This window comes from Stegodyphus dumicola, chromosome 5 (genome assembly GCF_044657685.1).
Source record: "Stegodyphus dumicola isolate Sdum_Otavi_A_Nest chromosome 5, ASM4465768v1".
Classification (NCBI taxonomy): domain Eukaryota; kingdom Metazoa; phylum Arthropoda; class Arachnida; order Araneae; family Eresidae; genus Stegodyphus; species Stegodyphus dumicola.
Genome location: NC_140772.1, coordinates 223,281,368 through 223,295,380, shown reverse-complemented (window position 1 = coordinate 223,295,380; position 14,013 = coordinate 223,281,368). Strand labels below are relative to the sequence as shown.

The following is a 14,013-nucleotide window of genomic DNA, read 5'->3' as shown; positions in this document are numbered from 1 at the left end:
TTTTACCTTCAATGCGCCTCTTATGTGTAAGAGAGGTAACTTGTATCATGACTGATGGCATTCAAACTATTATGCAATGCTGACTTGGTGTGGCTTTCAGCAATAGTAGTGGGATTGGCTCTATCTCTCCAGTGCCTCCAGACTCTTAACTGGTAAATACTATCAATCAAGCAAAACCGAGACTTGTCAGTGAATACCACATTATGCCATTCATATGTTCCAAGTGGCTCACTGAGGACAACATTGCAGTAGCTTATGTCTGTGTTTTGGTATTAATAGTAGTCTTCATACAGGGAAGCTTGTATGCAAGCTGTTTTCAGCCAAATGTCAGAAAACTGTTCTACCAGGTATTAGAGCATTTAAAGCTCCCAAAACATTCTGTAAAATATATCCATCGTAGTTGAGTGTGGGGCTGCCACCGCTTCTCTTTGTATGTGTTGATCTGTGCATTCTGTAATACGTCTCAATGGGCCTGATCTTTTGCAACTATTTACGTTTCCTTCATTGACCTATCGAGACCAAATTCTGTGCACAGTGGATATATCTATGTGTATTTCAGCAGTGATATGATAGTAAGACCAACTAGCAGTACATAAGCCTACAATTTGTTTCCTCATAAATTCATCTGTTTCCTGGAACTGCCTATGTTCTCTTTGTCCAGCTATCTCTTCATTCACATGTCTTCTGGAATGTTGAATTTCTTGAAATTCTGGATTCCCTAAGCAGCAGAGAATAGTGACTATTGGTTTGTCTGCCATTTCCTTCCATTATATCTTGTGCTATAATTGCGTGACCAATCTGCATCTTACATCATCTACATGAATTATTTTACTACATATTCCTCCAAATCTGCATATTTATATGGCCAAATCTTCATGATGTTGCACTTTCTATGTCAGACAGTGTATAGGCCAGATGACCTGCAGCGGTGCTTGATGTTGATTGCAGAACTGGAACTGGATGCCTTTGGACGTGTGTTCTTACACATATAGAGAAGTGTGTCATATTATCTCACTGATGGAATGACTTTGGTTTTCTTTTGTATGTAATCTAGAGAAAAACTAAGCAATTTCAGATGCCCCTTTTTGGGGGGTGCAAGTAAAGCCAAGCTACATAAAAATTGTGAGGAATTTTCATAAATATGTTATAAATCAGGTTGGTGGGAGAACAGTCAGAAACTGGGACAGGTGGCAACTCTTAAAACCAATATTTAATAAAATAGGATCAGCATAAAATAATAAAAATGATATATATATTTGCTAATTTTAATTTAATAAAGGAAATTACCATCATAATTACTCGTATGATCTTCCAGTGGACGGCACGAAAACGGAAAATAGTCAGAATTCCATATTTCTGAAAAACAGTATTTCACACGTTTTATACATACATTATCAATAATATGTCATAAGCTAGAATAAAGTTAAATGTAAGAATTTAACCAAACCACATACCGTTTCCAATAATGCCATGGACATATATTCTATTATAATGCTCTTCAACTTCTGCAAGAAAAATGATTCATATATTCGTTTACACCATTCAGTTTTATAAAAGATAAAAATAAATTGCAATAAAAGCAACTGTACCTTCAAGAGCAAATTCTTTCCCAGTCTTCTCTGATAGACTTTCAGCAATAGTTTCCCTACATTATATGGAACATAAAATTTTTTTAACAATGACTAAAGTTAAGAAGTTTCATTTCAAATATTTAATTATCATGTTAGTTTGTAAAACAATACTTCAAAGCATAATACAACTAACTACTTTTCACTTTGCCATAAAAATATCTAAATTTAAGTTTCTAGTAAATTATTATTTGAAGGTAATGCAGAAGGCTTATGCAAACCAGTGATACATTACAATGAATAACAAAATAGTATTATCAACAGACTATTGAAGAAAAATTAAATCCTTATAATACTTGGAAGCAACAGAATGTGAAGCTTTGGTAATACTTTGAAATAATTGTACTACTTACATACTTGAAGTTCTGTTGGAAACAATAGAATGTGAAGCTTAGGTAATTACTTTGAAATAACGTTACTTGAAATTATACTTTATAAATGCATTTAACTAAATGTATTATAAAATTGCAGATTTGAATAAATGAAAGAATTATCTATGTAACTAATTTCCCTTCTATAGTATCATACTAAGAATAAAGCAGAAATGTATGTAGGATGTGTTATTATTAAATATAATCCAGTATTTAATATAACAATGAAACAAATCTCTAAAAATTATCAATTTATTAACCTTAAGTCAAGAATAAAGTTTTTACAATACTCATATATTATGCTTATAAATATTACATATATTTTAAGCATTTGTACGGATTACCATTGAAAAAGCTTAAAAGTCATGGTAATGAGGCATAAATACAGCTTAAGTGGATCAGAGGGCCTTGAGACTCCAAGGAATGAAGTCTGACTTTGCCTGCTATGCTTTAGCTGAGTATACTGGAATAGCTTTCATGCCTATGGTGACTCTACCAGAAGCCAGGGGACTTTTAAATCCATCACGGTTTGTTGCCATCATGGTTATTAATCTTTTTGGAAAAGAAACTTAATTATATGAAATATCTTAAATATCTTGGATTAATCCTAAACAAGGAAATTCTCAGTCATGCTCACATTGCTAATTTGACCATTATATGAGTTTTAAACCAAGGAGTTATATTTTAGATGATGAAGAGTTGCATACTGATATCTAATTGATTAAAAATATGCAACATCCAACTCATTACCAAATGAATAAGAAAAATGTTTTTCTTTCTTTGGTAGAAAAGTTGTTTTAAACATTTCACTGCTCCAATTAATTATCTGCATGACAAAAGTCTTTGGGAATACTGTTGACTTTATAGAAAGATGCAAAGCACTTTGAAGGGGGGGGGAATCAGACTTCCTTAAATGCATCTTTTCTTGCATAACACCAACAGCAATCATAGGTTGAATTTCATCTAGAGTTCAGACTGTCATGCTTCTGTTTAATTTTTTATTAGATAACATATTTGCGTCTTTTCTTCTGTATAATTTCTATTTACGCTTCTGATATAAAGATACCTCTTTTAGCATGTCTTTTACAAAGAATTATGACATGTTAAATAAACAATTTTTTTTTGTTTTATTCCACTTTGATGAATTCAGTTTATTCGGGTGCAACATAAGGAGAACACAAACCTCACAATATAATCTAAAGATCAACTTTTGCTTAGTTACATGCATAATTAGCCATACAAATTTTTCAATCTTCCTTCATATTTTCATGAAAATTAAAGATTGATTTTTTTTTTCTTTTATAAAAGGAACGATTAAACCAATTGCAGCATAATTTTCTAATCTTTATATATATATATATATATATATATATATATATATAACTATCAAATATATTTAGTTTGCATAGTTTTAATCGTAAAACAAATAATATAGGTCTTTACCAATTTCCATGGCCATTTGTTTCAATTGCATTCAGCAACAGCAATTCTTCTCTTCCACCCCATTTAAGATCAACATTCTGGAAAATTGGTTTATTTTCACTTGCCTATAATACAATTTTCAAATTTTATATCAAAATAAAGTTAAAAATAAAGCAAAATACACATTCTCAATGGCAATCAATTATGAGCTTACCATTTTATAAAATAAATCCTAGTAATGTATATTCAGCAGCTTCTTAAATAACATTCTGTGTGAAGAAGAAACAATTATATAACAAAAAATGCATGATAAAAAATTATGCAACACATAGGCACACAATTCATTCTCTAGCTTCAAGTGATTCACTATAAGAAATAGTATTTAATGATAAAAAATATAACAAAAGTGGCAAGAAAATTCTTAATTTCAGTACTCTTTCGCATTTAACAAATGGGAAATAGGTCACCAAGCAAAAATATTATTCAAGAACTTTTTTGGAAAGTGTTTTAAACAGGAAACCAAGTAAGATTCTTAGATACTCTAAGAACAAAATTTTCCATTTACAACAAAAATTAGTACTTTTAATGAAGCACAGAATAATTTCATGATATTTTAAAGCCAACGTGTCAAACTCAGTGCCTGAATTAATTCAAATCCTCAACAGTGTACTAAAGTGTAGGCCAAACACACACACACACGCGCGCGCACAAAAAAAAAAAAAAAAAAAAAAAAAAAAATTAGAAGGAACTTAATGAAATCCTGATAGTAGTATTATTCTTCCTTAACTCCAAGCAACTCTCTTGCCACTAAATTTTGCATGTCTGGCGATATGCTGCTTGCACATTTTCAGAATGAGTTAAATGTACTCTTATGTTGGTTAACCTGGATTTCACTGGGGACTTATTTCTCTTTATAAGCATGAAAAGTTCTTCAAATTGATATGTACTACCCAAACATGAAAATCACATATGATACAAATGTGTGGCTTTTTAGGAACTGTGCTGGGAAGCATTCATAAAATTCAGGGATAGCCATGTTACTGAATTTTTGTTTTAGAGTTAGTTCACTTGCACAAAATTTCCGTTAATTTCACCTCTAAATAAGCTAACATATACCCAAATACCAGTTAAAAAATTATTTTTGTAAAAACACCAACTCATGAGTCCATTTTAGTACCCAAGCATACACCTTAATATGGAATGGAATTCCAATTTTTTTCTAACATATTGCATCTATGCACTTTTTATGACTTCCTCAGGATCAAATAAGAACCACAAGTTTGACATGTCTGCTTTAAAACAAGGGATATGATATACAACCAGATACCCAATGGTAAAAGGATATATGCCTTGTTGAATGGCCATTTTCCAGATCAATGAATTGCATTTACACTAACCCTCAAAATGTTCAAATCCAGCTGTTTCCAAGAATCTGAATGTATTATAAATCTGTCATTTTAATCATTACTAAAGGAAAAAAGTTACGTATATTGATAAATACAGGGTGTGGCAGGAAACGGGCGAATATGAAAAAAGTTTTTCTTTGCTTATACAAATGTATTTACCATTTTGTGGATACACGCACATAAACTATATGAAATGCCATTGGTGAAAATGTTTTTGTTTTAAAAAAGCAGCTGTTCAAAATGCAATTTCTATGTGCTAAAATTCACGTTTTTTAAATGCGCTCCATTTCATCTGAAGCACTCATGGCATCTTGCTTCAACATTATGCATTGCACTTCAGAGCATATCTCCAGGAATACAGGCAACCTCTTCACAAATAGCTGTTCTAAGTTCATCTAGATCTTTGGGATGTTTGGAAAACACTTTGGTTTAGAGATATCCCCAGAGGAAGAAGTCAGCCTGAGGAAAATTTCAAAATCATGAATTTATTTGGAGGAAATGGCCACAATGGGTTGTAGACAAAGATTGAGCACTTTTGGATAGAACTTTGTTATCAATGGTGTTCCGTACCTATGATCTTGTCTAAAAAACCACACATAAGGAATATTAACAATGAAGAATGGTGAAATTACTAGAGGGCCATAAAATTGATTTCAACAAAAAAAGAAGTACAACTTCAAAAGCAGCAACAAAAGACAACTGGAATAAACGTCTTCAGAAAAGGATGATGATAAAAGAAGACGCACTTGGAAGAACACCTTTGCAAAATTTTCAAATATGCTATACTTAGAATGAAACCACACCCACTAAAAAATGTTAAGAATAGTTCTGGTGAGTTATTCAAATCTCACAGCTGAATGCCTGTTTTACATAATGAAGCTAGAGTCGTGTAGTTTGATATACAGTCAAAAGTCGTTAATCCGGACTCATCGGGACTTCGGCGATTCCGGATTATCGATTTTCCTGGATTATAGATCATCAGTTTAAATCTGGTAAGATGGCATGCAGAAATTATAAAATTAAAAATATGAAACCTTAATTTATGAAATAAAGAACAATTTTGATCTAAAGGGTATCAAAATTTGCAAAAAGAAAAAGCTTAATATTTATTTGTTTACTTTATTAAACATTTCTTTCAATGTAAGTTGTTTAAGTTGCTTCGTTTCATGTGATAATACTTTCTCTTTAATTCTATTAAACAGACATAATTTCTTTTTTAGTTACAAAGTTCCGCTGTTCAAGTCCTATAATTGTTGTGTCAAGAATACCGAATAATTTGTCAATTGAAATTTTTTTGTTTTCAATAACCTCTGCATCACTTTCTTCACTATCGGAAGCGAATTATAATGACGAGGAACTTGATTTAAATCATATCAAAGACGGAGTACATCGAGATGAAATATTACATTTGGTAAGGAATTATAAGCCAAATAAAATAAAAACATCTGCCCTGAAGATAAGGATAGTGCTGACACATCAACTTCCAATTCATTGCGCACCGTGTCGTTTCCCTCCCCCCACAGAGCAGCGTGAAATTGATAAACATATTTCGGAATGATTAGATAATCAAAGGATATGCCTTCATCCATTTTTTGCAGCAATTCCACTTTCTGTTTAATGGACTTCGAAACATACTTTCGCTTTGTAGATCCTTTACATATTAGTAAATATATATCGGATATTCTATTTGACATAATCGAAAATTCAAGCTTACTTTTATAAAATTGCTCTAACAGTCTGCGAAAAATAATAAGCCGGATCCAATTCGAAGATTAAGGAACAACGCAATCTGCAACATTAACTGAATTAGATAATTTTAGCTTAGCTTATACCGTCCGTTGCACATTAAATGCGCATGCGCACACGCATATTCGCAGCCGTAAAGATCTTCCGCGCACGCGTAAACGCCAACACGACGCATGTGCAGAAAGTTTGTAGCTTTGAGGTTCGGATTATAGATCATTCCGGATTATGGGTGTCCGAATTAACGACTTTTGACTGTATATCCTTATTTGTAATATAAACATAAATACATGGCTGAGTATGTGCAAGAGACAGATTCCAGGATAGTTAAATATCCTGGTTCACTGTCCCAAACTAGTGTTCAGGGATTGTCAGTCTGTCCCGTTTCTTTCTTGAAACAAAATTTTTGAGATGGAATAGGAAGCAACATAGGTCTTTCCTTTCCAGTTTTGTGCTGGAAAGTTTTCTGTACCATTGTTGTGAAACTACTTTGTTTACACCTCTATTTGTCCCTCTGCAAGAATGTTTCCCTGTGCATGGGTGCTGATCTCCGATATTCATCTGGTGACAGTTTGTCTCTCCCAGACAGGAATTTAGATGGACTCTATTATTATGAAGAGTAGTTGTGGGTTGAATGTCATTGTGAATATGTAAATGACATTTTAATTTGTATTTATTAGTGACAGTCCTTGCGCATGCTGGCCTTGGTTTTTATGCCCTTCAAAATTCAGAAGTAATAATGTCCTGCATATCATATGAATATCCCAACATTCCAGGAGAGTTCTATAATCTTCCAGCCATAAAGTACAGTATACATGGAATATCATGATGTCTTCCTGTTTTTTCTCATATGCGAGAAATATTTCCAGAATATTCAAGAGATAACTCTCAAATGTTCTTGAAATGCTATAGAAATTCAGGTTATTAACAAAAAGCAAATTTGTTAACCTTGACAATATTTAAAAATTCCTGGGCTTGTATTTAAAAAAAAAAAATAATAACCACAATTTTTTCAGGGCTTAATTTGCTTTTTAAGAATATATGGAAGACTTCTCAATGCAGAAGAATATTCGCATAAAATATGGCTGAAACATTCCAAGCATATTTTTTTCAGTAGTTTAAGAAGAATGCTCCAAATTAATGCTGCTTAGAACATTCCTCAAAAATTATAAATATTTCCTGAGACACATGCAGAATATTTCAAATCAATTGCAAATGTTCTGCGATTGTTGTGGGTTGATACAAAATTAAATGGAATATTTTTAACGGTGCAGAACCAAAATACAGAGCGTTTCTAAAAGAATCCTTAAATTTGAATGTATATTTTGAAAAATATTGAACAGAGAAACTTAAGATTAATTTCATCAGTAAGTTTTTTTTACAAGCCAAATTAAAGGTGCTTAATATGTTCAAAGCTAGAAGTGGAAGCACCTAAGTACAGTCTTTTATAAATCCCCATAAAAAGAAATCGCACACTGAGAAGTGCGGCGATCTTGAAGGCCAGTGATGTTTAACCGAATCCCCAGATCTCAAATGGCCAATTCATCATTGGGGAATGCGAATTACGTTAAAAAATTGTCAATCTTGTAACACATTTTGAAGGATGAATTCCCAAATCTCCCCGTCATTCTTTGCCACCTGCATGAAGAGTTTGCAACATTTCAATTCTGTATGTTTTAACCGCTTTCTTTATAAATTTTTTTTGAAAAAATTGCAAAAAATCATCACATTTTTTAAATTTTATTATTAAATATAAACAAAACAAAATATATAGGTTTTAAGTAGAATTTTTAATTTTTTACAGGTGTAAAAGCATTGAGTTTTAATATTAGTTTACTATCCCGAGTTATCTCGGGCAAATAAAAAAAAATCAAATATTAGTCGTTGTATGAGAGTTTTTGAAACAAGGGACAACACAAAGTGATACCTGACATTCTATACATTGGTATCTGGTCTCTTTTCTTACTGGCTTACCTCTGGAATCTCTTTTACGGGAACACAGAGAACACTGTCTCATTGGATTTTTTTTTTTTCAATAGAAGGAATAACATCTGGAAATTGTCTTGAGGTTATAATCACTATCTGAAAAATCATCGCTTTTGCTATCTTGCATCATTGCCATTATTTTACTTTTTTCAACACAACTATCATTCTTTATACATTACTAATCCACAAGCCGACGTATACTAGACAATAGGGATAAAAGCTGAATATTTCCGTTCATTTCCTCCAGGCCGAGTAAAACCGTGATAAAACAAATCGTACTGACAAATTCTGCTGTGCCTGAGTTTTCTTGGGAAAATAATTAACTGCAATATATACAAACCTGGGCTAATCTTTGGAATATGGTAACAAGTAGTTTGGCGACATTTTGGTAAGGCAATAAAGGTTACTTACTAGCTAGGACTTTAGCAGTGTACATGGATAAAGTCAAGAGTGTGCACAATGCCTTTTTTGTGCAATTCTGGGATGTTTTTTTAAGTGAAAATAGGTCGATGTGTACATTGATACCGTGTATGTGCAATTCTTAAAACCGCGTCAAGCAGTGGGTGATTCTGCACTTTCTCCCAATTTCGCACCTAATCTTTGTCATGGCATTCAAAAAAAAAAAAAAAAAAAAAAAAAAAAAAGCAGATTTCTTTAACAGGGTTGGTTGCCAAATTTTCGCCAGGTTACCATAATCCGAAGATTAACCCAAACCTGGGATAATCAGGCAAGTGGTTAAAAAACAAACATTACCACAAAACATGTCAGAGATGTTGCAGGAGTGTCAAGTTACCTACCAGCACGTAGTGGTTTTTTGTGGACTACATGTGAAATTCTGTCAGATATGCTCCACATTTTTGTCTGACATGCTGGACTAGCCAGGTGATTTTTTTACACAAATAACCCGCGTCGTGGAACTGTTTTTACCATCACTTAATGTTCTGACTGGCAGGCTGATTTGTACTGTCAATGAAAATCACGGTGAACAATTGTTACTGACTCACATTTCACAAAGCATAGCATATAAAAGAATTTTTGTCGTACAGTGACTATTTATACAAGCATTGAAGTGGTGGGTGAAGGAAGAGCATTAACACTACTTGTCACCAAATGCATTACTCGAGATTTTCAGTAAAAGTATAGTTTAGGGTACCCCTTGGCAATTTTTGGCGGTACATGGATACCGATTTTGTGCAATTCTTTGACTAGTTATTTTGGCTTGCGTAGCGGCAATTTTCGTGGCTACACAAAGCCAAATAACAAGACAAACAATTGCACAAACTCAGTATCCATGTACACATCGACTTATTTTCACTCAAAAAAACTCCCCGAATTGCACAAAAATAGCATTGCGCACTCTTTTAACATTATCCATGTACATGTTGACATATTTTCACTTAAAAAAAATCCCAGAATTGCACAAACTTCCATTACGCACTCCCTTTACTTTGTCCATGTACACATCGATATATTTTCACTTAAAAAATCAAAGGAGCACCAAACTCTACAATATAGGCAAACAAAAAATACATAATCTCAATAAAATAAATTTTAAACCAAACAATAAAATAACATAAAAAAGGAAAAACATGTTATACATTTAAGCACTCCCAAAAGCAAATATTCATTTACCATGATTTTCGAGTTCGCTTTGTACACCCAGAGCCATGTAAAAATCAAAATATCAATCATACTCAAATGACTTTTTTCAAACCAGGTACTCTTTCTGATCGAACGCTTCACATAGTGACCATCTGAACCTTTCTTCCTACAAATCCATCTAAACGGTTTTTACATTCGACTCGACGCATATCCTTCCTACATACAGGACACTTATAATGGCTACTAAGTAAACCTTCATTTACACACCAGTCAATTAAAGCTCTTTTCCCGTTTTACTCCAAATCATACGGAAACTTCAAATTAATTTTACCACATTCAGCCATTCTACCGTCTAAAGAATCAAACCAACACACACCACAAAAATGCTTACAAAACACCCCATTGTGATATCTGGCGACTGTTTGACGATCAACAGAGCGTGCTTGGCGCATGTAGCTCTTCTCCAAGAAGGGTTAATGTATTTGAAGAGAGTTGCATGTTAGCCTCAGAAGAGGAAGGTAGTAGATTGTACTATGCGGTAGGAGCAACGTACTGCTCTGAGTTACTATTATGCTTTGAATCATATTTTCCTAATAAATGTTCGTTTCGTCTTGCTGAAATGGTGCCTTATTAAACCACGAAGTCATCCCAACACGCTCTCTTTCGAGAACCAGAGAGGTTAGAAACTTAGAGCGTTGAAAACGGAATGGCGTAAAGTTAAGCCTAACTCACGAAAGAATTGTGCATTTGCAAAAGGGAGTAGAAACATGAGAATTATTGAATCAAGAGTTTGAAAAGCTTGATTCTAAACGATAATAAAAAGAAAATGTTCAAAAATGCAAAGAAAGAGGATTTAGTAACAGTTCTATTGGAAATAGGCGAAGAAGCATCCCCAGATTTGAAGCTGGTAGAACTGAAACACAAACACCAGAATAGCAAGGAATACATCGAGGATGCTGAGTTTGTGAAAGAAATTCTGATTACTACAGTGGAGAATAGAAAAAGAAAAGAAGAAATCGAAAGAATACAAATGGAAGAAGAAAGATTAAAAACAGAAAGAGAACACGAAATAAAATTAGCGAAGATTCAAGCAACTCAAAATGAAGGAAGTAGAATTCCGACACCTTCAATCCAAAACACAAGAGGAGAAACCGAAATTTCCCTTGACAAGCTGATCAAAGGAGCAGACAGGGATCATAGCCACATTTTAGTTAAAAAAATAAGCACCTATAAGCACTTTTCAAGCACATTTTAAGAAAGAAAAATAAGCACCTGTCTAATTACATTATACACAACGGCACAACCTTAAAAGAAAAATTAGACTTGCAATTTAAAATATGAGCAATGCAATATTTATTAAGAGAATGAGCATTACCTCAACCATGGAAAACAATTAACTTTTTTTTTTTTTTAAATTTTAAATGACAGTTCAATTTACAGAATTAGTTTAGAATGAGAGGGGGGAAAAAAAAAACTATGCAGAACTAAACTATATTACAAGATTTAATGATGAAATTTCAGTTCAAAATATAGAAAATAAATAATAAAAAGCCATATTAATTGTATTCGCTTGGCACCTAATAATAAATACAATTCATTTTTCCACTCATATTAATATTTAAATAATTTAACTTAAATCAAAATTCTGAACATTTTCTAGATTTTCATTGCATAACAGTTTTCTCTTGACATATATTCCAAACAAAGTAATTTAAGTAAAAAAATAAAAGGAACATTACTGAAATCAGGAGACGGAAAATTGCCTCATGCAGTCATCCTTTAACAGTAAAAGCTTAACTAACCCGCATACTTGGAAATTGCCAAATATTTCGTACAGTCGAGCCTAACTGGAAAAAGAGGAGGGGGGAGATTTTAGCCGTTCTTTAGATTTTTCGGCTAAATAAATGATTTTGACATTTCGATATGTGCATCATATAAAAATAGACCAACGGAACTGAGAAATATTCTGCTTAGAAAGCACAGTCAAACTCTTTTAAGTGTTCATAAATAAATCTCAGACTGAACATCAAAATTAATTATCTCTGCAAAATACCGCAAACGTTATTGCGCAATACGTGCATTCTTCCATCCACGCAATCGGAATCAACAGCTGCTAGTATTTGGAAAATAAGAACTAAATAAAGGAAAAGAAAGAGAGTCAACTGGGGTGTTTTTGATTCTAATTTTGAACAGACTATGTTAAATTTCCGGAATAGAATTTTCTTCGCTTGGATTGGGTAGACCGCAAAACTTTTAGTCCTATTCAATCCAGATTGGACTGTGACAAAAAAAAAAAAAAAAAAAAAAAAGTCCGCTGCTTCAATATTAGAGATTTTGCGGAGAAAGGGTAGAACTTACCAACCTTCGTACTGTATAATGTATTGGCAATTAAAAAAAAGGGGGGAAATTATTTTGACTATTCAATTACTTTCTTTTTATTTAAGCCATTCCAACACATTCCTTAGAAAGTTAATCTGTGTAAAAATACACCCATTTTTGAAAGTTTATCTACACTTCAGCAGCTACTGCAACTATATTATTACAAATATTCATACATATGCTCATAATATAAGCATAACGATCATAATAAACACGAATATGAACTGACCACGTGGAACGAGAATCCAAATTATTAAAATCTTGATAGAAATTAAAACGTGTGTAGTATTTGGGTGGGAGGAAAAGAATATCAAATGTACCGGAATTTTCTACGGTTTTTGCAATTCTTTGACCAATAGAATGATGTGCACCTGTCTGTACTCTCGCGTGCACCATAGGTTACATTAATGCAGAGAAAGGGGGAAAAGCTTATTTCCGGGAGTATGATTCACCATCTGACGTTCCATATAAGGAAGAAAAGTTGTTTATTTAGTTTCGGCTTTGGTACGGGGGGAAAATGCGCGTTCATTAAAAAAAGCACTAAAAGCAAAAAATAAGGGCTTTAAAGAAAAAGTAAGCACCTATAAGGGCCTTTATATTTTACTTTCAAATATAAGGACTTATAAGCACTTGTAAGGACCGCTACGAACCCTGGTAGAAACACTGACTATACCAGTACCGAAGAGAGCAGAAGCATGGAATATATTTTTTGATTCTATCGAAAGAGCATTTAAGCACAAGAAGTTTCCCGAAGAATACAAATCGGAAATATTATTGAAATTAATTTGAGAAAAAGCTTCATATGTTCTTGTTTATATAAAGGAGGAAGATCTGCAAAATTACGAAAAAGTGAAAACTCTTGTTCTGAAGGAATACCAACCTACTCCTCAAACCTGTTTAGAAAATTTCAAAAGAACTAAACGTTATTCCGGCGAAACACATATCCAGTTCACTTCAAGACTAACAGCTACATGGGACTATTACTACAAGTCAAGAGAAGTAAAGGATTTTGAAACAGTCAAGGAGTTAATTATTTCGGATAAATTATTTCAAGCTTTAGATGAAGAAACAGCAGCACACGTCGCAATATGCCAAGGAAATAAATGGCTGAAGCCTCAAGAATTAGCTACAGAATGTGATATTTATTTCACGGCCAAAGGAAAATCTTTCGACGAAGTTCGAAATGGAATTAAACAATCACCGAGATTCCCGGATACAACATGTACACAAGATAAATATATTCCGCCGCACATGAGAAAGGAATATTCACAACAAGAAGGATCTCACGCGAGAAGAAAAGAATGTTATATTTGTGGAAACTATCAACACATTGCAAGAGATTGCCCAGACAAAAGAAGAAAGAATGAAACTGCAGTAAATAAGAAGGGAAAGGATGATTCCAAAACTCAAAAAAATTCAAACAGAACATCTAAAGAAGAAACCATCATAGCTAAAGTAGACTCATCCCATCTACGA

The 14,013-nt window shown here is 33.1% G+C and overlaps 1 protein-coding gene across 5 annotated transcripts in view; it reads right to left on the bottom strand.

Moving 5' to 3' along the window:
* The window catches only part of LOC118192155 (transcriptional adapter 2-beta-like), a 73,380-nt gene that overhangs the window by 51,210 nt on the left and 8,157 nt on the right, over positions 1-14,013 (bottom strand). For all 5 annotated transcript variants that reach the window (XM_085817709.1, XM_085817710.1, XM_085817712.1 and 2 more), the window contains exons 2-6: positions 3,636-3,690; positions 3,443-3,546; positions 1,590-1,645; positions 1,455-1,505; positions 1,288-1,356 (exon numbers count right to left, since the gene is read on the bottom strand). In XM_085817709.1, the coding sequence (XP_085673835.1) occupies positions 1,288-1,356; positions 1,455-1,505; positions 1,590-1,645; positions 3,443-3,546; positions 3,636-3,638 (283 nt within the window). In that variant the 5' untranslated portion in view covers positions 3,639-3,690. The remainder of the gene's footprint in view (positions 1-1,287; positions 1,357-1,454; positions 1,506-1,589; positions 1,646-3,442; positions 3,547-3,635; positions 3,691-14,013) is intronic.